Consider the following 24,371-nt stretch of genomic DNA (forward strand, 5'->3'; position numbering starts at 1 on the left):
TATTATTTTTATACTTGAACATTAAATAATATATATTGATAAGTGCCTAAGTGTCATTCATATAATTTGAGTTTTTATAAAAATAAGATTGTTTGGAAGTTGTTCCACTATAGCAATGTATGCCACTCATTACAAGTTGCAAGTGACAATTCAAACTAACATTCAAGATTATACTACAAAATCAGATGTTAAAACATTTTTCGGAGGCCGAGATTCGGGTATGGAGGGACGAAAACGATGCTCGAAAATTTTACGTGGACGAAATTTTAAATTTTTATAAATCTCAGAAGAAGTAAAGGTATATAAATCTATGAAAAATGGGAGCGACTAGAAGTGAAAATGGTCATGGAATAGTTGCAGATATGATCAACAATCGCCTTAAAGAGGTCATATTTTATGATAGTGCTTCCACTAAAGTAGGTTACAATCACCGTATTCTAAGAACAGAGAATTCAAATTCTTACAAGTAGTTTTAACCTGTCAACATGAAATCATCTACAAACCTTGCCAGCTGCCCACCGGAGCGAGATTTTGAGTCGGATGAACGTGGGTTGGAGGATCCATAGAAGGTTTTAGACCATCCTCCACCTTAGCTTTGATCTTCGAAGAGCGAGGCAGCATACTTCCCACGATAATCTGGAATGGATGGGATAAAGCAAGATCTTCAAAAACACTAAACAGATGATTTACCCAGCGAATATGATATGACCATGATGATGTGGAATGGTTTAAGAGGACAAAAAAAAAAGAATAATAGCAAACAAGCCATTGTAATATAGAATCTAATTTCTCAGAATGATCAAAGTTGCAGTTAGTTGTATAGAGCTACCTGGACCGGGCTAGCTGCAATGAGAACACCCTCAACACCACCACCTATAACATGCCCATCAGGACCAGCAAGAGTGACATTCAGACCACCACTCGGGCCGTCAGTATCATCGTGCATATAAGAGCCAGATAAATTTAACATATCAAAACACCCCTACAAGAAGATTAAACGAACATGTTACTGCCAATCGAAGAAGTTCTGCAGGTGAAACCATGTGTAATCTTTGAACAAGAAAAAGTTGCTACTTGATCAAGACCAACTAATATAGATGTATTTTTGTCCTCTCAGACTGGGTGCAGTACATTGTTATGTATAATTCATGATAGAGGTGTGATATTATTTCACGCAGCTGCAGATATTTTTACAACTTGAGACTATGAAGAAGCTCAGATTTTATACCTCATACGTGATAGTCCCACCCGAACTTGACGTTTTACAATTTACAGTTGAGATGGCGCCAACGCCTGATAATATGACAATAGCCCGTTGTCCCAGCCCAAAAAATGATAGTATTTTTCTTTTGATATCCTGCAGGAAAAGTCATTATGTTGTACAACAGTATATTCTCCATTCTGAAACTGTAAAGAAGAGTAGAATAAAGATTTCTTTCAACAGAAAATGAACAGCCAAACTATTGCATGTGAGTGGAATCTAGAGCGATGCATATCTATCACACAAACATGGACTGAAGCACAGTCACATACGCCACACTAATCTTATGTAGGTATGACTAAATACAAATGAAGATTCATGCATGGTAAATATAATGGCTTATGCAGCTTATGGTGCAAAAAATGTAATTAGAAGTAAGGGATGGTACATACTTCTCCCTTAACGATGTGGATGACATGTGGAGTCAAAGTTCCACCAAAATTTAACAAAGATGCGCCTGGGATTATCAAAATCACCAGAACAATCAACCAATTAGAACCACAATTGTCAAAGACAGTTATTGAAAATAAACAAAGTTCCATGTTGAATCAATTTTTAGAAAAAACATCTCAATAATATCGATGATATGATATGGCTTTTGATTGATGGACCATAAGTCATACAATTACCAAGACAAGATAATTTTAGCTTTCGACCAGTCAGTGGTGGCCTTCCTCTCTGTTTTTCAGTCCGGCTTACTGTTAACATAGGATTAGACGTGGAAGGAAGCAATGGCGATGGAACGGCACCATCCCGCCCATATTTCCTCGGCCTTCCCCGTTTTCGGCGTACGGGTTCGCCTTGCAGCACTGCAGAAGGTGGTCCTGCGCTAACTCTTTGTGGTGATATTGTTGATGAAGTATCCAAAGCTAATGTTGAACCGATCAAGCTGCTACCGATGTTAGATGGAAAGTGTAGGTTAGCATTAGATAATGAATTCATAATGGTTGAATCAAGAAAACCCGCCACCGGTTCCGTGCTTCCTCTGTGCATGCAATAGGAACCACCGGATAGTGTCATACGCTCCCTTTGATCCATATTAAATATGAATCCTGCCTGCCTCGGAGCACTATGATATCCAAACACCTAAACCCTCGATGTTAAACAAGTGCACAACTTTTTATTGAGAAAATTTTGAGAAGCCCTGAACTCAATATCCAGTAGCTTGTTTGATCTTTGGATTCTAAGCACTCATCAACTTCAGCACTTGGTTAATTGTAATATACATGATCCCCTGTTACAGAATATGGTAGTGAATGAATACACAAAATATGTAATTGAAGATCTCTCGTGAAAAGATCTATTGAAATAAATTAAATTCAGACAAGAAAGACAAAAGCTAGCAAGGGGGTAGATAAAGGGAAAGTGTAAACTAAACAGGGTTAAAAAAAATCCACCTTACCTAATCAAGAGAGACAAGAAAAAGCCTTTCTTCTGAAAATTCAAGCGAATACAGAACTCCTCACCACGCAGCAATCTTCAACAGAAAACAACTAAAACCCACATAAAAAAACAAAGCTCCAATGTTTCACAATAAGTTACATTCATATAATAGAGCAAAATGACTGCAAGAAAACTGAGAAATACACAAAGTTTGGAACTTTACGGATGGAAAGTTGTACAGAGCACAATATTAAAAGGGTTGGAAGAGAAAAGAATGTGTATCAAGAAAGGTTACAGCTCCGACAAACTGCACCGCTCAAAAGAGGAAGAAAACGCCATTGACGAGCTCACCAAAGTTAACAAACAGCGAAAGAATTGTAATCTAAAAATGCATTGCGTTCTCTTCAAAACTTTCCCTTTCCCTCTTGCACCGAGAATTTGGACTGTCGTGTAGCGTCGCTGTCTGTGGTGTGTGGTGAGGTGATGAGCCGAGGAATGATGCGAGATTTCAGCTTAGTTCCGGATGATGAATGTGAAGCATTAAAGGAGAAGACAAAAATGTGAGCCGGATGCCCATGGCAACGTAGCATCACATGACATTGCAATTTGCAGTTGATTTGTCAAACCTGGCATCTCACTCGCATGTGGTGGAGCGTGGAATGATGGATGAGAAATACCAAAGATCTTCCAATAAATATAAGTATATATTTATAACGATAAAAACTTGTGTGAGACGGTCTTACGGGTCGTATTTTGTAATATCGATTTCTTATTGATTTCTTATTTGAGTCATCCAAAAAAATATATTTTTTATGCTAAAAGTATTACTTTTTATTGTGAATATCAGTATAGTTGATCTGTCTCATAGATAAAGATTCGTGAAACCGTCTCATAAAAGACCTACTTGTTTATAATTATATTTGCAGCAAATTATTGTTTCCAAAATATTTTTCATTCACTCCTTAAAATTATGTATTTTGCTAAATAAGATAATCACATTTTGATGTCCTTATTTTTTGAAAAACCAAAATCTTCCTAACAATGAATTAAAGAGTGTTTGAGTGAATTTATTTAAAATAATTTGTGAGTTTCTATAATATATAATGTATAATGTCTTATTTTGAAAATAAATTATTAAAATGTTTGAAGAAAATAAGATTGTGAATCTTAAAAATGTCGATGGGATTATTATTATAAAATCTTTCCATATGATTGCTACCAAAAAAAAAAAGACATAACACATAAAATAATACAATAGTTATCTTAAAATGTTATTTATTAAAATTAATAATTGTAAATACAATTATAATAATTAGTAAAATTATTATATTAATGATACCAGTATTATTATAATAAATATAGTAATAATTATATTTTAATAAATATTTTAATTTGACTGTCAAATAATTATATTTTAATAAAAAATTAAGTAGAAAAAACAAATGCAAGTCTCAAACTTTAATAGTTGTTTTCATTTTTGGTCTAAAATTCTTGTGGATATTCCCGTATTTTTTATATGACGTAGAAACTGGTAAATGTTACATTTTGTTGTGTATTGAATATACTTTGAACTACAATATAATGCAAAAACAAGTTAAATCGTACTGGACAAACTCTGTGTGACAGATTCGTCCAAGAATGTGTTGGAGAAGGAGAGTTGATGTCCTAACGACTGTTCAAATATTCACATACTCTATCAACTCAAACATCGATAAACTAAGATGCAACAAGAGGGACCATTTGAATGGACTTGATTGCGGATACGAATCGGGTCTGGGCTGCATGCGACCCGCCGTTGGATTTGGATAGTCTTCTCAACTCTCAAGTCTCAAACCACATGTGTCTTCTAAAATATCCATCCCGTCATTTTGCTTTCTATTTTTATACCTCATGGGGGTTTTATTCTGATTATTACATATTACCCCCCAATTTTTTAGTATATTGCATTTTATGGCAGTTTACCACGGATTGTTCTACAGAGATTTTAAACGGATCTCGAACTCGGGACCTATTTTGGATTGAGACATTGTGATAATATAAGACAAAAAAAAAATTATTTTTCGTATGTGATTATTATTATGATTTTTTATAGTGAAAATTTTGAAATAACCTGGTTTCAATATTATATAATTGGAGAAAAAAAGATATATGTAGAAAATAATATATTTGAATATTGAAAAAGTAATAGTTGAATATTTGAATGTTGAAAATAAGAGTTGTAAAGTTAGAAATTTGTGTCTGATGATGTAGGTAACGATGTATTTTATTTTTTGGATTATGTGTAATGAAACTCTATAAATAGATCTCTCATTTGTGAAGAAAATCACAATTGAGTAGAGAGAAAAATATTATAAAGTGTGTAGTTTGGTAAATTTTGAGAGTTTGAGGTTTTTACTTTTTACCATAAATTTTTACTTTTTTACAACACGTTATCAGCACGAAGCTCTAAAAGTCCTACATACTTTTCCAAGTTCCAAACAGAAGAAAAAGGTAACAAAAGTAATTATATTTATTTTACTGTTATTTATTTATTGTGTATTTATTTAATATACAATATAATGTTATTATTAGAAATAATAAAAATAAATTTTTCATAAACTTGTTATAAATACTGGGAGGATGTTAAGACGACATCTCACACTCCCGGTAAGGGATACGACAAGTATAAAAGCCTATAAGTTTTTTAAACAAAATAAATTATGACACTCATTATAATATTATGATATGATATATATAATTATGTAAACATGTCTAATATTATATACATCATATTATTACCATAAAATTATACAAATACATACATTTATTTTTTTTGTACACCAACGGTCATAAATGATAAAAAACGACTAGTTTTTGCCCTATAAATATGATCTCACAAACACATTAAATCACTACAACTTTCTCTTCTTCTCTAAAAATTATTCTTCATCAAATTTTTCGAAGAAAAAAGAAGATGACTTTCTCAAAGTTATTTTTAATTATTTTGGTTATCATACTCACGAGTCTTGTATTTATCGGAGAATATCCTCCTCGTGCGTTTTCTTTATTTTTACAAATACTTGTACTTGTTGTTTATCCGTTACTTTGTATTACAATATTTATTAACTAATAAAATGCATCGTAATTTTTTTTAGTACCACCATGTCAAATTTAACAAAGCTCGAATTTGTTGCGCTCGACATCACGGGAAAGAATTATATGCCATGGACTTTAGATGTAGAAATGCATCTTGAGTCATTGGGTCTAAGCGAGACCATTAAAGAAAATGGCATATGCACGTCACAAGAAAAGGCAAGAGCCATGATATTTTTGCGTCGACATCTCGACGATGGATTGAAATGTGAATATCTGACTGAAAAAAATCTCATGGCTTTGTGGAAGGGATTAAAAGAAAGATTTGAACATATAAGGGAAGTTATACTTCCGACCGCCCGGGATGAATGGAATACACTGAGATTCCAAGATTTTAAAAAAGTCAGTGATTACAATTCGGCGATGTATAGAATAATCTCGCAATTAAAATTTTGTGGACATGAGGTCACAGAATCTGAGATGCTTGAAAAAACATTTTCTACATTTCATGTATCAAATATTACTCTACAACAACAATATAGAGTACATGGATTTGCGAGATATTCTGAGCTCATCGCATGTCTTCTTGTGGCGGAAAAGAACAACGAGCTATTAATGAGAAATCATCAGTCCCGACCCACTGGATCAAAAGCATTTCCCGAAGTAAATACTGTAAGTAAAAATGAATTTAAACCTCGGAACCAAAATCAAATTCAAAGACAAGATTTTGGTCGAGGTCGAGGTCGTGGACGTGGACGTGGACGTGGAATTGGCCGTGGTCGTGGTCGAGGCCGTGGTTTTGAAAATAATAGAGATATTTATTTTTATAACTCATCTCAAAAGAGCGTCCCAAACCATCCACAGAAAAGGCATAATGAGAATACAAGTATTAATGAAAATCACTCAAAAAGATATGAAAGTTCTTGTTACAGATGTGGTATTCCAGGACATTGGTCCAAAGTTTGTCGAGCCCCTGAGCACCTTTGTAAACTTTATAAAGAATCATTAAAGGGGAAAGAAAAGGAGACCAACTTCACTGAACGCAGTGACCGTTTGAGTGATTCAACTCATTTTGATGCTGGTGATTTTATGAATGATTTCTCTGGAAATGATCAACATGTTGGTGGGATAGAAATGAACAATTTTGATGCTACAGATTTTCTCAATGATTTCTCTGAAAATGAACAATATAATGGTAGAATATAAATGTACAATAATTTATTTTTCATGTATTCATAGAATAATGTTTTATTGTATAATTATGATATGTGTTATATTTAAATATATATTGCCAGTAATTTATTTCATTGCATATTTTTTTGAAGTTCAAATATGGAAAATTCTATGAGCAAAATTGAAGTTTGCATACCCGATAGTGGTACAACGCACACTATCCTCCGAGATAAAAGATATTTCTTGGAACTAAAACCAACAAAAACAACGGTGAATACAATATCAGGTCCTGTAGACTTGATTAAAGGATGTGGTAAAGCACAATTTTTGTTACCTAATGGTACAAAATTTTTGATCAGTGATGCTTTATATTCACCACAACCGAAAAGAAATTTGTTGAGTTTTAATGATATATATTCCCATGGGTATGATACTCAAACAATGAATGAACGGAATGAAAAATATATGTGCCTTATCACATATAAATTAGGAAAGAAATATGTGATTGAAAAACTACCAATGCTCCCTACTGGATTGCATTATACACATACAAGTCCCATTGAATCAAACATGGTAGTTGATAATTCTTTGATATTAACCAATTGGCATGATCGATTGGGACATCCTGGTTCAACAATGATGCGAAGAATTATAGAAAATACACATGATCATCCACCGAAAGACCAGAAGATCTTTCAGAATAATAAGTTTCAACGTAAAGCATGTTCTCTTGGAAAACTTATTATAAGATCATCACCAGTCAAAATCCAAACTGAATCACCAATGTTTCTTGAACGTATTCAGGGTGATATTTGTGGACCAATCCATCCACCATGTGGACCATTCAGATACTTTATGGTATTGATTGATGCCTCCAGCAGATGGTCACATGTATGTTTATTGTCAACTCGAAATGTTGCATTTGCAAGATTACTTGCTCAAATAATAAAATTGAGGAATCAATTTCCCGATTATACAATCAAGAAAATTAGACTTGATAATGCTGGTGAATTTACTTCCCAGACTTTCAATGATTATTGTATGTCTATGGGAATCGTTGTTGAGCATCCTGTTGCTCATGTACATACACAGAATAGATTGGCTGAATCATTGATTAAACGTTTGCAAATGATTGCTAGACCAATGATTATGAAAACAAAGCTCCCTATTTCTATATAGGGACATGCAATTTTACATGCTGCTTCATTAATTCGCATCAGACCAAGTGCATATCATAAATACTCTCTATTACAGCTTGCATTTGGTAAAGAACAAGACATTTCTCATCTGAGAATTTTTGGATGTATGGTGTATGTGCCTATTGCACCATCACAACGAATGAAAATGGGACCTCAAAGAAAGGTTGTAATTTATATCGGTTATGATAGTCCATCAATCATTCGATATCTTGAACCTCAGACAGGAGATGTGTTCACAGCACGTTTTGCTGATTGTCATTTTAATGAGAAAATCTTCCCAATGTTAGGGGGAGAACAGAAACATACCGAAAAAGAAATTACATGGTATGTATCATCATTGTTACATCTGGATCCAAGAACAAAACAATGTGAAAAAGATGTACAACAAATTGTACACTTGCAAAGAATAGCAAATCAAATACCAGATGCATTTGCAGACACAAAAGGGGTAACTAAATCATATATACATGCTGCAAATGCCCCTGCTCGAATCGAAATTCCAAAGAAACAAATGGAAGATACTCATGATGTCATTAAACGCCTGAAGCGTGGAAGGCCAGTCGGTTCCAAGGATAAAAATCCTCGAAAAAAAAAATTCATAGAGAAACACGATGATCACAAAATAAAGAATGATGTTTTTGAAGAAACACATGATGATCACAAAATAGAGAATGGTGTTCCTGAAGAAACACATGATGATGAAAATGTTCTGTCAGAACCACAAACTGACGAGAATCATGAAATCTCTATCAATTACATTAATACTGGAAAAATATAGAACCGAAAAGATATAAATGAAATTGATGATATATTTTCTTATAATGTGGCAATCGACATCATAAATGATAACGAAGATCATGAACCAAAATCTTTTGGTGAATGTAAAAATCGGCAGGATTGGATAAAATGGAAAGATGCCATCCAGGTTGAATTAGATTCGCTAAATAAACGTAATGTTTTTGGACCTATAGTCCTTACACCTGAAGGTGTAAAATCTGTTGGATACAAATGGGTTTTTATTCGAAAGCGAAATGAGAAAAATGAAATAGTAAGATATAAAGCTCGACTTGTTGCACAAGGTTTTTCTCAAAGGCCTGGAATTGATTATGAAGAAACGTATTCTCCTGTGATGGATGCAATTACGTTTCGGTATTTGATTAGCTTGGCAGTATCTGAAAATTTAGAAATGCGTCTTATGGATGTTGTTACATCTTACTTATATGGATCACTTGATAGTAATATATATATGAAAATCCCTGAAGGATTTAAGATGCCTGAAGCACAAAGTTCGAAACCCAGGGAATGTTATTCTGTGAAATTACAAAGATCATTATTTGGGATTAAAGCAATCAGGTCGAATGTGGTATAATCGACTAAGTGATCACTTGATGAAAAAGGGATATGTAAATAATTCAATATGCCCTTGTGTTTTCATTAAGAAAACAACATCCAGATGCGTAATTATTGCTGTATATGTTGATGATTTAAACATCATTGGAACGAATAAGGAAATTCAAGAAGTTGTGCCATACTTGAAGGAAGATTTTGAAATGAAGGATCTTGGAAAAACCAAGTATTGTCTGGGTTTACAAATTGAACAAAAAGAATGTGGAATGTTTGTTCACCAGACAAATTATACAGAAAATATCCTTAAACGTTTTAATATGGATAAAGCAAATCTTTTAAGTACTCCAATGGTTGTTAGATCATTAAACATAGAAAATGATCCATTCCGTCCATGTGAAGATGATGAAGATATTCTTGCTCCAGAAGTATCATATCTAAGTGTCATCGGTGCCCTTATGTACCTTACAAATTGTACAAGGCCTGATATATCTTTTGCCGTGAATCTGTTGGCAAGATTTAGCACATATCCAACAAAGAGACACTGGAACGGAATTAAACATATATTTCGTTATCTACGAAGAACGACAGACTTGGGACTTTTGTATTCAAAATATGCTAATCCAAGTATAATTGGTTATGCTGATGCTGGATACTTATCTGATCCACACAAGGCACGTTCCCAAACTGGATATGTATTTACTCGTGGAGGCACTGCAATATCTTGGCGTTCACAGAAACAAACGCTCGTAACAACTTCATCAAATCATGCCGAGATTATTGCACTACATGAAGCAAGTCGTGAATGTGTGTGGTTAAAATCAATGACCCGACATATCCAAATTTCATGCGGATTATCATTCGATGAGAAGCCTGTGATACTATATGAAGATAATGCTGCATGTGTTGCTCAAATGAAAGAAGGATACATAAAAAGCGTCAGAACTAAACATATTCCTCCTAAGTTCTTCGCATTCACCAAAGAGCTTGAGAAGAATAAATGTATTGATGTTTGTCACATTCAATCAAGTGAAAACTCATCAGATCTCTTCACAAAGGTACTACATACGTCAATATTCAGAAAGCACATATATAATATTGGGATGCGCAATCAACGAAATTTGTGAAGAGTTGTTCGTGTCAACATGAGGGGGAGTTTACGTGACTGCACTCTTTTTCCCTTACTATGGTTTTTATCCCAATGGGTTTTTCCTAGTAAGGTTTTTAATGAGGCAGTACAAAACACGTAATGAAGACATCATCGTATCATGATCATCATCACAAGGGGGAGTGTTGAAAATAATATATTTGAATATTGAAAATGTAATAGTTGAATATTTGAATGTTGAAAATAAGAGTTGTAAAGTTAGAAATTTGTGTGTGATGATGTAGGTAATGATATATTTTATTTTTTGGATTATGTGTAATGAAACTCTATAAATAGATCTCTCATTTGTGAAGAAAATCACAATTGAGTAGAGAGAAAAATATTATAAAGTAGTGTAGTTTGGTAAATTTTGAGAGTTTGAGGTTTTTACTTTTTACCATAAATTTTTACTTTTTTACAACAATATCAAATTGTATTGATTATACAATAACCAGGAAACAGAATTAAATAATTTGTGTTATATGGAAACTATTATTGATAAACAAAAATGAAAATAAAAGACGTGAGGGAAAAATAAAAGCTGGAATAGGGCCCAACCGGGTTCGAACCGGTGACCTATTGATCTGCAGTCAATTGCTCTACCACTGAGCTATGGACCCTCGTTGCTTCTGATATTTCTTTCTTTATATATAACCAAAAGCCATTGAACGTTTAAATAGCAGTAAAATATCAATTAGGAATTTAACATTTTTGACTTATTTTCTAATTAATATAACATAAAAATTATTGCAGTTTCGTTTTTTCAATTACAATGGGAGGTGAGATTTTTTTTGTCTAAAGTTTTATGCCACTACACTTTAAGTGGGGATGATATTACTCCTTCGTTTTATTCTACAAACATCCTATTGCATGAATGCAATCTTGTATCATTTTGTAACCATTTTCAATCATACTTGTTTTATGGAATAAAATGTTCATAAAATACATAAATTGAACTGTAAATGAGATTACTCAAATTATAATTATGCGATATGATAAAAAAAAATTAATAATATTAACCTTTGAAAATTTGAGAATATTTTAAACCTGGTATTAGTAACATGATACAATGAAAGGATCACGTGAAACCAAAACATAAAGAATCCATGATAGCTAAGACAAGCTTCACTACTACAACTACTATTACTACTACTACCTCTTGAGATCCGAGAAGCCACGCGTAAAACTTGAGAATAATTTGTAGATCTTCCTTCATTCATTGATATCGAGCTTGGGATTTGCAGCACGAAAAGACTCTTTCGTTCGTCCATAATACACAGATTTGTTTCCTATGAATGTAAAGAAATTCCAACCAAAAGCTGAACCACCAACGATGTATGTACCTTCGGCCTGATGATCGGAGATTATGGTTGGGCCTCTTCCATCAAGAGGAATGTGTTCAGCAGATTTTGCATTTTCTTGGGGTTCCATAGGCTTCGGTCCATCACGAGTGTCACCAGACGAATCATTTGGCACGGTACTACACTTTTCCAGAGGAGAAGTTTCTGCTGTAATTTCTTGGTACAGATCCATGATAACCTTCATCCCTACAGATTATATTTACATTTTTGTAAGGCACATTCAGAATCAAGTAGTAAAATGGATTATCCCAGCATTTTTCTTGTCATTCTGAATTTTACATCAATATAAGATGGTTTCCTACAATGAATTTTGGCACAACAATGCAAGTCAAGGGGAGAAGAACAAGTTAAACGGCAACTTAAGTTGCATTGTTTGTGTTTATTTTCTCGTTGTGCCTGCAATATTTGTCATATTTATTAAGGCCATGTTTAGTGAACAAAACTTCTATTTGATAAGTCATTACAGAAAGATAAGAAAGCTAATAGCCTAATACTCACGAAACAGATTAGCAAAGTACTGAAATTCGCAACACAATAAATAATAGAAACACACAAAAACTCGTGAACCGTGGATGGACCAAGTTATAAAAGCAAAAGCCAAGGTGTATGCAGTTGAAGTACACATCTGGTAAAATGCAAAAATTTGCAGATTACTGGAATAGGCAGGGTTCAAATCAGAAACGTGGCACTCAGGAACATAGGGCACCATAGATGATTACAGTTTCAATCACATTAACTAAGAATTACGGATAACGCATTCCACCATTTCACCCCCAAAGAAACTCTCTTCTCCTCCTGGCTCTGCTAAATTCCAACATTGGTTTCTGAGATATAAACCACACGAATCTTAAGAAGGGATATATATCCAAGAGAACACAAAATGCTATTGGTAAACATATTAACCCAATTTGGAACAAAAAATAATCCACACCTTCCCGAATCTTATCAGCGGCATCGCAATTATGAAAATCGGGAGTCTTGAGCACCTACAAAATCACAAAATAATCCATCTATCAATTAGTAAATTCAGATTCCCATCATATAAAAACAAATGTAATCCAACCATAAGGGAAAAACTATCAACTTGCATCATTGCAAACAATTGAAGTCTACAGGGTTCTAATACTTTATCTTATACAAACACTATATGTCAAAGGTTTATGATCCCCTCTTGATAATCATCCTCAACATTGTTTTACACCATTTTTCGTGACAGATGACAATGTCATTACCAAAAGTAGTAAACAGAATACCTACGAAAACCGAATCCTTAGTCGAATTTAGTATCCTTTGGGCTAAAGAACATAACTTTGTGGAATCCTACATATACCCAGTAACCCAGAACATCAAAAAAATCGAAAGAACCACAGGAAAACGTTTACAAACAAAATTCACGGGTGAATATAAGACAGGCCACGAGCATCTAGGGACCCACACATGCTCCGAAAATTCAAACAAAACCCATCGAACATTTTAGCTAAAATCACAAGAAAATATGGTACGAAAAATAAATGAGGAATGGAGATGAGCCAAAACTTGAGACCTGGATAAAATGGGGTCGAAGATCTTTGAGAACCACACGCAACTTGTAATATGGGGATTCTTGAAACTGTTCGAGGGTTCTCTTCCTGCCTAGCTGAAAAAGTTTCGGCTCCTCCATTGTGGCTCTTCGCACTCAGTTCTCTGCTCTGCGTTTGAGAGAAATGGGGAAGCTGGGGTTAGTTCGAAGAGCCTTTAATTTTTTGTTCCTTAATTCCAACTATATTTTGTCAAAAATAAAAATTTCTAAATATGTTTCAAAACATATTTTGTTAATTTTTTTTTTTAAATATCATTATGGCCTTTTAATTTTAAAATACAAAATGTTTTCGACTCACGCAAATATATAATCATTTTAAAAAAATTCATTAGCAAAATGTTATGTTATATCTAGATTTAATTTCTTATGAGACAGTTTTACAAATCTATATATGATACAAGTTGATCAGATAATAATTTATAATAAAAATAAATATTTTTATATCAACTGGATCAGATCTAAAATCCATAATGAGACGATCTTATATGATTTTGGGGTCCAATCAAGCTTCTTTCTCCTGCAGTCCGAAATTTGATTTGATCATCATTAGTTGGTGAGAAAAGCATGTTTTAAAAATATTATCATTTAAAAAAATTCATTAGCAAAATGTTATTTATATCTAAATTTAATATTTTATGAAACTGTCTCATGGATAGGGATGTAATCAAATCGACCCGAGCCGAACTCTTGAATGTTTGAGCTTGGTTTGTTATAATCGAGCCGAGCTCGAGCTTTATTTAACGAATATATGTATGACTCACGAGCTTATTCAAGTCTTTATCAAGCTTAAACAAGCTTAATAAAAATTAATTATACATTTAAATTTTCAATAAATTAATTTAAAATTAAATTATATATTCAAAGAAAAATATATTACTCTTATTAAAATTTGTAAATTTATTATAATAATAAATTTAATGATTTTTCTATATATTTGATAAATAATATGTAAAATCAATAAATCAAATATCAAAACTATTATTTTTTTATCTAAAAAATTACTCATGAAGTTACCAACGAACATGTTCACGAGCCAATGAGCCGAATACTGTAATGCTTGAGTTTGGTTTGTTTATCTTAACGAGCCTCATTAAAAAAGCTCAAACAGACTTTTATTGAATCGAATTTCGAATAGCTCACAAACGATTTGATTCGTTTACATCCCTATTCATAGATATATATCTATGATATAAGTTGATCCGAAAATAATTTATAATAAAAATAAATAATTTTACATTAATCAGGTCGGATGGAAAATGCATCCTCATATGATTTTGTGTTATATTTATATACAAATTTATTCAATATATTTTCAAAATATTAGTTGAAATAATTTAGTTTAACATATTGATTTGAACCCTTGTCAGATGTTAAACATTGTTATTAATTCTGTTAATTTATAATTTTAGTTACCCTTGTAAAAGATGTTAAACATAGTTAATCAATATATAATCTATGATATCACTTTAAATTTTTATATTAATTTTTAAATTTTTGTATATTATTTTTTGTAGCGAAGCCAATTTAGGTCATTAAAATAATGTCATTAACTCATTATAATTATAATATAAAAAATATATAGAAATTTAATTTAAAACTAAAAAATGAAAAATAAAAGAAATTCTAAATTATGGGGAGAAAATAATTTCTCAAACTAAAAGGACTAAATATAATAATTCTGATCATGATGAGAACATGGTCCCATAGAAAGCAATCGTAACTTCCAGAAATCTTGCAGTTGAAATCCGAAACATCGCTTGTCGATAGAATCTTGAACGGAGTAGAAAACCCTCCATCGTCTGAGTTTCGGTGTCTTAATTTTAAGTGGAAAATTGGGAGAAAATGAACCCAAGAACTGACAAACTGGTGCGGCGCACAGCAATGGTGGCCACTGCCACTGCTTCTTATTTCCTCCTCACGGCTGATTATGGCCCACAACCCAATCTTCTTGACCCCGTAAGTGCTTTCGTTGACATTGTATTTCATCGATTCGTGTGACATTTGGTGGGTTTTTGTTTAATTTCTGGTGTTTAAAGATAACGTGTTCTGTTCGAATTGGTGGTGATGTGCGTGTTTTGGGGTAGATTGTATTCGCTGTTCTTGATTTTATTTCTTTGTTTGTGTGCATATCATGCTGTAAATGCAACAGTTTGCAGAAATTTATTGTGAAGCTTTTGCATTTTATCTGAGATTAAGATTATGAACCACGGGTGATTGAGATGAAGAAACTTGAGGTTGAACTCGTGTAGATATTGTTGATGCCGGTTTAACTTCTTGGCGGAACCACGAATATTTTTTAGGGGATATTAATGCAATTTTGAGGATGAGGATCGCCTCCCACTGGGTTGGCCCTGGTTAAGTTTTATTGGAAGCAAGATTGTGATTGGATTGATCTCTATTGGTATTGTTGCGGCATTTACGGGACAATCCCGAAAAATGAAATCGATGGGTTTAGCCGACGAAATGACAATAAAAGGTCGGCTGAAATGACAGTCCGGTATGTCCTCTCTCCGGAGAGAATTTATGTGATTGATAACATAAACTTTGTTGAAAAACCAACCAAGAGAACTTATGTGTAAAGTCATTTTCAGTGGAAGCAAATATTTGATGATTGATTAACGTTGGTTTCTCCTGAAGGGCACCATTTAACAGATGCCTATTGCCTGTATACGATTGAGGTGTGGCTCACAATCTAATGTTGTCAGTGTTCCTTTTGAAATTACAGATAAAAAATGTGATATTATCGGCTCAACGATCTGTGAAAGAGTTTGTCTTTGGAAAGGATAAGAAAGTTCAACAAGAGACCAGCAAGCTACCTTCCCCTGCTGCAGAGAAACACCCATAGGCTGTTAAAATCTGTTGTAAGATTTCTTGGTCCAAGTTTGTACTAGTTGTTACTTAGATCTCCTTTCGGTGTTCAAAGCTTTTGTAAACTTCCATAGTGGTGAATGTAGAAGTAGCATTGTAGATTTTTTGTGCAGAATGCCACTTGCTAAGCAACTCGAGTTATTTAACAAGATTGAAATCAAAAATTTTTTTAGCTTAACAAAAACATAAATATCAGAAAATATTGTTCTAAAACAATGACTACTTTTGCTGGTAAATATATTGCTGAAGCATAATATACCGAGTCAATTACGCCATGAGCTTCCAGAATTTTGCATGTCTTCATGGCCAAAAGTACGAGCATCAGTAGTGGCTGCAATGTATTTCAATATATAACCTGTTAAACATATTTCAGAAAAAGCTTTTATGGCATATTAAGATAGTAGCGTGGTTGCGCAGCAGCACATGGTGTAGACCCAAAGAATCTTCTAATTATATTAAGTTTAGTCATGGATGCAGCAGAAGAGAACTCAACCAAGTCTTGAACCATTCGTAAATAGCCACACTGGATTTTACATGATGAACCTTAAAGGTGAAAAATGTTAAGAAGGTACTCACAGTGCGACCCCAACGATCATTGGAGTTCACATCAGCTTCTTTTTCAAGAAGTAGATCAACTATCTCTGTGCAACCCTCACATGATGCGAAGTGAAGAGCTGTTCTCTTGTCATAGTCAGCTAGGTTGGCATCCACGCTTTTCTCCAGTTCTTGGATAACACCAGCGTTATCTCCCTTGCTCGAACAAAACAGGAGTCGGTACGGACCATCCCACTCACCTCAATTAGATGGAATCTGTTAAGAACAAGATGGTTAATCCCAAGTCAGTAAGTAAAGAAAAACAAGGCATCATGGCAAGCAACTGAAACAAGAAAGTATAACGAGGCAAAAAAAAACACTATTCATGAGAACACTTGGAGAGAGCAAAATTTGGACCATTGGCCAAGACACCAACCAAATTAAGAACTTAAAGATTTAACCAAACCAATCTTAAAAGACTACCACAAACATGAAAATTTGAAAATACACCCTTTCGGAATGGATTATTTCCATTAGCAAATGCATTATCGAAATTCTTAGCAGTAGCTTAGCAGTTCACAGTATGGTCTAAAACAACTTTACAAGTTTGCATGTTCAGTAACATAAGGCATCATATCATGAGTAGAGAAATAAAAAAAAAAAGATCAGCGAAACGTCCCATGCAATATTGTGGGGTCCTTAGCTCCTAATCGTTATTACAACATAATCTGATTAGGGTTAATTAATTACAGTGGAAAACGAGTTTAAAATTTCTTTACGACGAGCCCAAATCATTTCATTTGAATACTAAAAATAGTATTTAATCTCAAATCATAAAACACGCCCTTACGTAATCAAAACCAATCACATACAAACATATCATATCCTCGGGACATGCCTCGGTATATAGATACATATACATATATACTGGGAACAAGACATAAACATAAAACTTCAGCCCAAGTTGTGGCTCCCTCCAGAAGTACCCTCTCCGGTCTCCTGATATCCTGGAGTAGCTGTCATTGTCCACACACAAAGACAACAACAGCCCCCTTGGGGGTGAGCAAAGCTCCGTATGGAACAACCAATCATATATACCACATATATCTAAACAATGATATATATGGTATGCAATGCATGTATGTCATGGAGGTATCAGGTAATATGCCCATCCACTGAGCACATGTCAGAATCAATCGAATCGCTATCAAATAAATGATCGAGCTGGCACACCGGCCTCAATAAGGGATACTCGTATGATAGCGTCGACAAAGCGCCATCAAATCCCAAATCTCATATCCAATCATCGGGGCCACAATTGTCTATGTGTTCACAAACCCCAAAATCCAATCAAATCATATAAAGGTATCCAAGGATTATAGCTCAACGTACATGTCATGTATCGATGTATGCATCAAATGATGTGTGCTAACAAAACATTTATTTTATACATCGATATTCAAAGCATAATGTCATGTATGCCACATCAATCAACAAATAAGGCATATAGACATTTAATCTCATTCCAATCAATCCAATCAAGCCGACATATATCATATAATACAGATACATGTCGTATGTTACCCGGTCGCAACATACCTCAATTCTTCGTTTCCAGTTGATGGTGTCTGAAGATATTGATATAACACTTTATCTACATCAATAACATATTCATTCCAATCAATAATATACTCTAAAATCATTAATATGAGTTTCAAATATCATTTGAAACTTCAAAAATTCACATCAAATCATAAGCATATCATAATTCAATTCCGACTTCGAATATGAGTTTCTTGTCGGTTATTCTACTACATATAGGAAATTCAACTTCAAATACATGCTATTCCAGCACTTTGATATTTCGAGCTGCTGGAACTAGAAGAAAATTACCTCAGTCAGAAGCCCTCGACGCGACGATCACAAATATATAATTTGTTTCGCGTTTAGACAGCGTTTTGAAGTCGATTCGGACGAAGGAATTTCGAATTCTCTCGTTTCTCTCTCTCGATTATCGAATACGAAATGATAAGAAGAAAGAAAGAACTTAATCTTATCATCACCGCTTCGGCGCTCGGGCGATAGAATTCTCGCGCTCGAGCGCGAGATGTTCTGTCCTCGAGTGTCAATTGCACCGCGCTCGGGCGGTCAAACATTACCGCTCGGGCGCGGCATGTTCTGCCCAAACATACACAATTTCTGCCTTGGCGCTCGGGCGGTCATTTTCTACCGTCCGGGCGCCACTCGTTCTGTACAAATTTTAATGTTTGTACTAAATTGGCGTCCGGCCTCTCCACTCGAGCTCTTACAACGTCAATTCATATTCAATATTCATTTCTCAATTTCATTGTCATAATATACATCAAATGTATAATCACATATCAAATTCATGAATTATCGATAATCATATAAGATTTACGATAATAAGATAAACGGTCCTTACAAATATGTACCCCAATAACATTACCCAACTTTCTATGTCTGCCAGCAATCTCAGAAAAGTTAATGCTTGGTATATGGTGTAAAAAACTGATTACGCGAAGAGCGAAGCCTCTGATCTTCCATGAGAGAAAAAGGAACGAAACCTGTCCCGGAGAAACTTCTGCAAACACTAAGATGGCGATGTTAAAGGAAAGGAAAAGCTCAAGAACAACCACAAAGCTTAATATAGACAACCTCAAGCATGGTCAACCAACCGTGTTACCGTAGCAACTGCTGATGGAGGACAATCCCATAAATTGTCACATTGTCTTTTTTGTTAAATTACAAGTGAAGAATCGAAAACTTCGGACAATTCGTCCAAGCTGATTGACTGGATAGTTTTTTTTAAAAAAATGAAAGAAATTTATTTACGTGGTTTGGATGTTGGGTTTTTCTTAAAACACAACACTTCATATCACCGCATTTTCTTTGACTGTGGCGTGATATCTCCGATCCGGATAACCACATGGGAGTTTCTGCATTTTCGTTTCTGAGCAGTAACTTGGCTGAAGTGAACTATCAAAGACTAAAAAGCTTGAGGCCTCGACTTGGTGAAACCAATTAAATTTCACACAAAAAAAAAGGCATACTAGCTTAAAAAATATATTCTTTTTTTTCCATTCGATAGACATATCATAAAAACATATTATGATGGGTGAACTTGGTGTGAAAACTTGGTGTGAAGAATCTCTTATCCAATCTAACGGAAAAGTATCATTTTTATGTTAAAAGTATTGTTTTGTTGAGATAATAAAATAATTTTGTTTGGTTTTAAGTCTTCTGTTAGTGACTTAGTCAAGAAGTCCTATTCCTTAGCTGTAGTTGAGTAAACGTTTTGTTACCTTTATTCTAGGAGAAATTGTAGGTTTGTTATTTCTTTCATGGCTATAAAAAGGTGCTATGAATTTGTAATAAAGGCGTGGTGAACAAACTTCATTCTTCATCAGCTGAATTTTCCTTTATTATCAGTGGTATCAGAGCCATAAAACGAGAGAAGTTTCTTCTTTTTCAGCAGAAAAAAGAAACCCACAAATGGCTACTGATAATTTTGTTCAGCCAGCAATCCCACGGTTTGATGGTCATTACGACCATTGGAGTATGCTAATGGAAAATTTTTTGAGATCTAAGGAGTACTGGCAGGTTATTGAAAGTGGTGTGACAATACCAGATGCTGAAGTGCTCAGTGATGCCCATCAAAAGGAGTTGGAAGCTCTGAAGCTCAGAGACTTGAAGGCCAAAAATTATTTGTTTCAATCAATTGATCGATCGATCTTGGAAACCATTCTTTGCAAAGAAACTTCCAAGGATATCTGGGATTCCATGAAGAAAAAATATCAGGGCACATCTCGAGTAAAGCGAGCACATCTTCAAGCTTTAAGAAGAGATTTTGAAACTCTTCAGATGCAGGAAGGAGAATCAGTAATAAGCTATTGTGCAAGAACTATGGGAATATCTAACAACATGAGATGTCATGGTGAGAAGATGAAAGATGTTGCTGTAGTTGAAAAGATATTACGCTCCTTGACACATAAATTTGATTATGTTGTCTGTTCAATAGAAGAATCTAAAGATATAGATGCACTGTCTCTTGATGAACTACAAAGCTCGTTATTAGTTCACGAACAAAAAATGAACAGAAGTTCAACTTCAGAGGAACAAGCTTTAAAGGCTTCTACCTTTATTCACTCCTCAAATCATAGAGGAAAGGGCAGAGGTAGGGGTAGAAGTCGGGGAAGAGAAGATCGAGGAGGCAACAAAGATAATAACAGGAATTATAAAGCATACGACAATTCACAAGGCAGAGGCAGAGGAGGAGACCAACGATATGATAAATCTAAGGTAGAGTGCCTTCGATGTCACAATCTTGGTCATTTTAGCTATGAATGCAATGCAAAATTGCCTAATGATAAAGAAAGGGGAGAAAAATCAAATTTTGTTGAAGAAAAGGAGACTGAAACTTTGTTGATGACGGTTCAAATCAACCAAGAATCTCAGCCAGATGTATGGTACTTGGATACGGGGTGTAGTAATCATATGAGTGGAAGTAAGTCTTCTTTTTCATGCTTAAATGAAGACTTTCGTTCTGTAGTTAGCTTTGGTGATTGCTCTACTGTAAATGTGACGGGAAAAGGTGATATCAACATAAAAACCAAGAATGGTTTTCTTGAAAAAATCACCAATGTTTTCTATGTTCCTGATTTGAAAAGCAATTTGCTAAGTGTAGGCCAATTGTTGGAAAAGGGTTATGTTATTACTATTGAAAAAGGTTCATGTGAAATTTATGATTCTTCCAGAGGAACTATTGCAGTTGTTCCAATGAGTTCAAACAGGTTATTCCCTTTGAAAATCGAAAGTACTCAAACTTGTTTGCTGGCTGAGGGGAAAGATCAGTCATGGCTTTGGCATTATCGATACGGTCACTTGAGTTTTGGTGGACTAAAAACACTTGAACAAAAGAATATGGTAATAGGCCTTCCGCAAATCAAAATTCCAGCCCAAGTATGTGAGGATTGTGTTGTTGGCAAACAACATCGTTCTCAATTTCCTCAAGGAAAGTCATGGAGAGCGAAAAATGTTTTGGAGTTGGTTCATTCCGATATATGTGAACCGATAAAACCATTTTCCAATGGAGGTAAAAAATATTTACTTACTTTCATTGATGACTTTACACGGAAGACTTGGGTTTATTTCTTTCAGGAAAAATCAGAAGCTTTTAGTGCATTTAAAAGCTTCAAGGCGCATGTTGAAAATGAGACAGGAAAAACAATTAAAGCTCTTCGTACAGATCGCGGAGGAGAATACTGCTCAAAAGAGTTCAATGTTTTCTGTGATGCACATAGGATTCGGAAGGAGCTCACAACAGCTTATACACCACAACAAAATGGTGTATCAGAAAGGACAAACAGAACCATTCTCAATATGGTAAGAAGCCTTCTTGCAAGAAAGAAAATCCCAAAGACTTTTTGGCCAGAAGCAGGAAATTGGAGCATCCATGTCTTAAATAGGAGTCCTACTTTTGCTGTGAAAAATATGACACCTGAAGAGGCTTGGAGTGGGAGAAAACCTTCTGTAGATCACTTCGAAGTTTTTGGTTGTATCGCTTATGCACATGTCCCAGATGTGAAAAGAAATAAGCTGGATGCGAAGGGTGAAAAATGTGTCTTTCTCGGTGTAAGTGAAACATCTAAAGCATATAAATTGTTTAACCCTTCCACAAAAAAAATTGTTACTAGCAGAGATGTCATTTTTGATGAGGAGAACACTTGGAATTGGAATGAGGAGCAGCTTACTCCAATTATTGTTGATGATGAAGTTGAAGAAGAAGAAGAACTTGCATATGAAATTTCTTCAGATGCAACATCTTCCATTGCTGAAACTTCACAAACCAGTGAAGATACTACTGTAGCAGCAACTAATGCTAGTCGTGTTAGAAAGAGACTTGTTTGGATGGAAGACTATGAGGTGAGTCACTTTAATCAAATTGAGGATTTAGCCACCCACTTTGCTTTATATGCAGATTCTGATCCTACAACTTTTGAAAGTGCTGTCAAAGAACCAAAATGGCAAAAGACAATGGATGATGAAATAAAAGCCATAAACAAAAATGGTACTTGGGAATTGTGTGATCTTCCAAAAGGAATCAAAACAATTGGTGTGAAATGGATCTTTAAAACAAAATTAAACGAAAATGGCGAAGTTGACAAGTATAAGGCACGTCTAGTGGCTAAGGGGTACAAGCAAGAGTATGGAGTTGATTATAAGGAAGTCTTTGCACCGGTAGTAAGGCATGACACAATCAGATTAGTGATTGCCCTGGCTGCGCAAAATTCATGGCCTATTCATCAACTGGATGTTAAATCAGCTTTTCTACATGGAGATTTGGAAGAACAGGTATTCGTCGATCAACCTCCGGGCTATATTAAGGTTGGAAATGAGCATAAAGTGTATAAACTAAAAAAAGCTCTTTATGGACTAAAACAAGCCCCTCGAGCTTGGTATAGTCGCATTGAAGCTTATTTTTTGAAACAAGGTTTTCAAAAATGCCCTTATGAGCACACACTTTTTGTTAAAACTGGACAACAAGGGAAAATGCTTATGATTTGTTTATATGTGGATGATCTTATATATACTGGAAATGATGGTGACATGTTTGAAGAGTTTAAAAGGTCTATGATGATTGAGTTTGAAATGTCAGACCTTGGCATGATGAGATAATTTTTAGGTGTAGAAATAAATCAGTCTACTGATGGAATTTTCATTTCTCAAAAGAAATTTGTGCGAGAAATTCTGGACAGATTTGAAATGAAACATTGCAATCCTGTGTGCACTCCAGCTGAGTTTGGTGTAAAGCTAAACAAGAATTATGAAGGGAAGAAGGTGAACGACAAGCTTTACAAGCAAATTGTGGGTAGTTTGATGTATCTAACTACCACAAGGCCAGATATAATGTATTCTGTGAGTTTGATCAGCAGATATATGGAGAATCCAACCGAAATGCACTTGCAAACAGCTAAAAGGATCCTTCGTTACTTGCAAGGAACGAAGGATTATGGGTTGTTTTATAAGAAAAACCAAAAATACGATTTATTTGGTTTTACTGACAGTGATTTTGCAGGGGATCAAGATGATAGGAAGAGTACTTCAGGTTATGTTTTCATCTTAGGGACTGGGGCTGTTTCCTGGTCGTCCAAGAAGCAACCAATCGTCACGTTGTCAACGACGGAAGCTGAATATGTAGCAGCAACAGTTTGTGCTTGTCAAGCAATCTGGTTAAGAAACATTCTTGCAAAGTTACAGTTTAAGCAAGCTGGAGCCACTGTAATTTTTTGTGATAACAACTCAGCCATCAAACTCTCAAAAAATCCTGTGCTACACGGAAGAAGCAAACATATCGATGTGAAGTTTTATTTTCTAAGAGATCTCACCAATGCTGGAACAATTGAGCTAAGGTTTTGCAAAAGTGAAGAGC

General features: G+C 34.5%; 3 protein-coding genes, 1 long non-coding RNA gene and 1 other non-coding gene across 8 annotated transcripts; 1 reads left to right on the plus strand and 4 right to left on the minus strand.

The window, feature by feature from the left end:
• Positions 1-373: 373 nt before the first annotated feature.
• On the minus strand, positions 374-3,272 carry LOC140823429 (AT-hook motif nuclear-localized protein 11-like). 3 transcript variants are annotated; one of them, XM_073184772.1, is made up of 6 exons: positions 2,664-3,272; positions 1,891-2,495; positions 1,654-1,718; positions 1,229-1,357; positions 830-982; positions 374-662 (listed from the first exon to the last, which is right to left on the minus strand). In XM_073184772.1, the coding sequence occupies exons 2-6, from the start codon at positions 2,297-2,299 to the stop codon at positions 573-575; spliced, it is 846 nt and encodes a 281-aa protein (XP_073040873.1). In that variant the 5' UTR covers positions 2,300-2,495; positions 2,664-3,272; the 3' UTR covers positions 374-572. The 3 variants fall into 3 exon arrangements, with proteins under 3 accessions (XP_073040873.1, XP_073040872.1, XP_073040871.1); XM_073184771.1 differs by having other exon boundaries at positions 374-636; positions 2,659-3,252; XM_073184770.1 differs by having other exon boundaries at positions 374-636; positions 2,664-3,250.
• A 7,855-nt stretch (positions 3,273-11,127) lies between these two features.
• TRNAC-GCA (transfer RNA cysteine (anticodon GCA)) lies at positions 11,128-11,199 on the minus strand. The gene has a single exon. It is a non-coding gene; the product is annotated as a tRNA-Cys (tRNA).
• Positions 11,200-11,554: 355 nt separating this feature from the next.
• On the minus strand, positions 11,555-13,678 carry LOC140823431 (uncharacterized). Its single transcript, XM_073184773.1, has 3 exons — positions 13,484-13,678; positions 12,872-12,926; positions 11,555-12,126 (listed from the first exon to the last, which is right to left on the minus strand). The coding sequence occupies exons 1-3, from the start codon at positions 13,598-13,600 to the stop codon at positions 11,792-11,794; spliced, it is 507 nt and encodes a 168-aa protein (XP_073040874.1). The 5' UTR covers positions 13,601-13,678; the 3' UTR covers positions 11,555-11,791.
• A 1,520-nt stretch (positions 13,679-15,198) lies between these two features.
• On the plus strand, positions 15,199-19,628 carry LOC140824757 (uncharacterized). 2 transcript variants are annotated; one of them, XR_012116452.1, is made up of 3 exons: positions 15,202-15,475; positions 16,245-17,157; positions 19,498-19,628. XR_012116452.1 is itself a non-coding variant. In XM_073186307.1 (2 exons), exons 1-2 carry the CDS (start codon positions 15,362-15,364, stop codon positions 16,362-16,364), a joined length of 234 nt encoding a protein of 77 aa, XP_073042408.1. In that variant the 5' UTR covers positions 15,199-15,361; the 3' UTR covers positions 16,365-16,488. The 2 variants fall into 2 exon arrangements, 1 of the variants encoding a protein (XP_073042408.1); XM_073186307.1 differs by lacking the exon at positions 19,498-19,628 and having other exon boundaries at positions 15,199-15,475; positions 16,245-16,488.
• Positions 16,579-19,517, minus strand: LOC140824758 (uncharacterized). The gene is made up of 3 exons (XR_012116453.1): positions 19,394-19,517; positions 16,964-17,197; positions 16,579-16,718 (listed from the first exon to the last, which is right to left on the minus strand). It is a non-coding gene; the product is annotated as an uncharacterized lncRNA (long non-coding RNA).
• Positions 19,629-24,371: the final 4,743 nt, after the last annotated feature.

Source organism: Primulina eburnea, chromosome 2, assembly GCF_022965805.1.
Source record: "Primulina eburnea isolate SZY01 chromosome 2, ASM2296580v1, whole genome shotgun sequence".
Lineage (NCBI taxonomy): Eukaryota > Viridiplantae > Streptophyta > Magnoliopsida > Lamiales > Gesneriaceae > Primulina > Primulina eburnea.

Excerpts from the sequence above, each read along its gene's own strand:
- LOC140823429 (XM_073184771.1), bottom strand. The coding sequence starts at position 2,299 with ATGGATCAAAGGGAGCGTATGACACTATCCGGTGGTTCCTATTGCATG. Across the intron at positions 1,358-1,653 it reads TCCACATCGTTAAGGGAGAA|GATATCAAAAGAAAAATACT; the intron begins GTATGTACCATC and ends CTTTTCCTGCAG. Across the intron at positions 983-1,228 it reads GTGGGACTATCACGTATGAG|GGGTGTTTTGATATGTTAAA; the intron begins GTATAAAATCTG and ends ATCTTCTTGTAG.
- LOC140823431 (XM_073184773.1), bottom strand. The coding sequence starts at position 13,600 with ATGGAGGAGCCGAAACTTTTTCAGCTAGGCAGGAAGAGAACCCTCGAA. Across the intron at positions 12,927-13,483 it reads TTCGACCCCATTTTATCCAG|GTGCTCAAGACTCCCGATTT; the intron begins GTCTCAAGTTTT and ends GTGATTTTGTAG. Across the intron at positions 12,127-12,871 it reads CGCTGATAAGATTCGGGAAG|GGATGAAGGTTATCATGGAT; the intron begins GTGTGGATTATT and ends TATAATCTGTAG.
- LOC140824757 (XM_073186307.1), top strand. The coding sequence starts at position 15,362 with ATGAACCCAAGAACTGACAAACTGGTGCGGCGCACAGCAATGGTGGCC. Across the intron at positions 15,476-16,244 it reads AACCCAATCTTCTTGACCCC|ATAAAAAATGTGATATTATC; the intron begins GTAAGTGCTTTC and ends TTGAAATTACAG.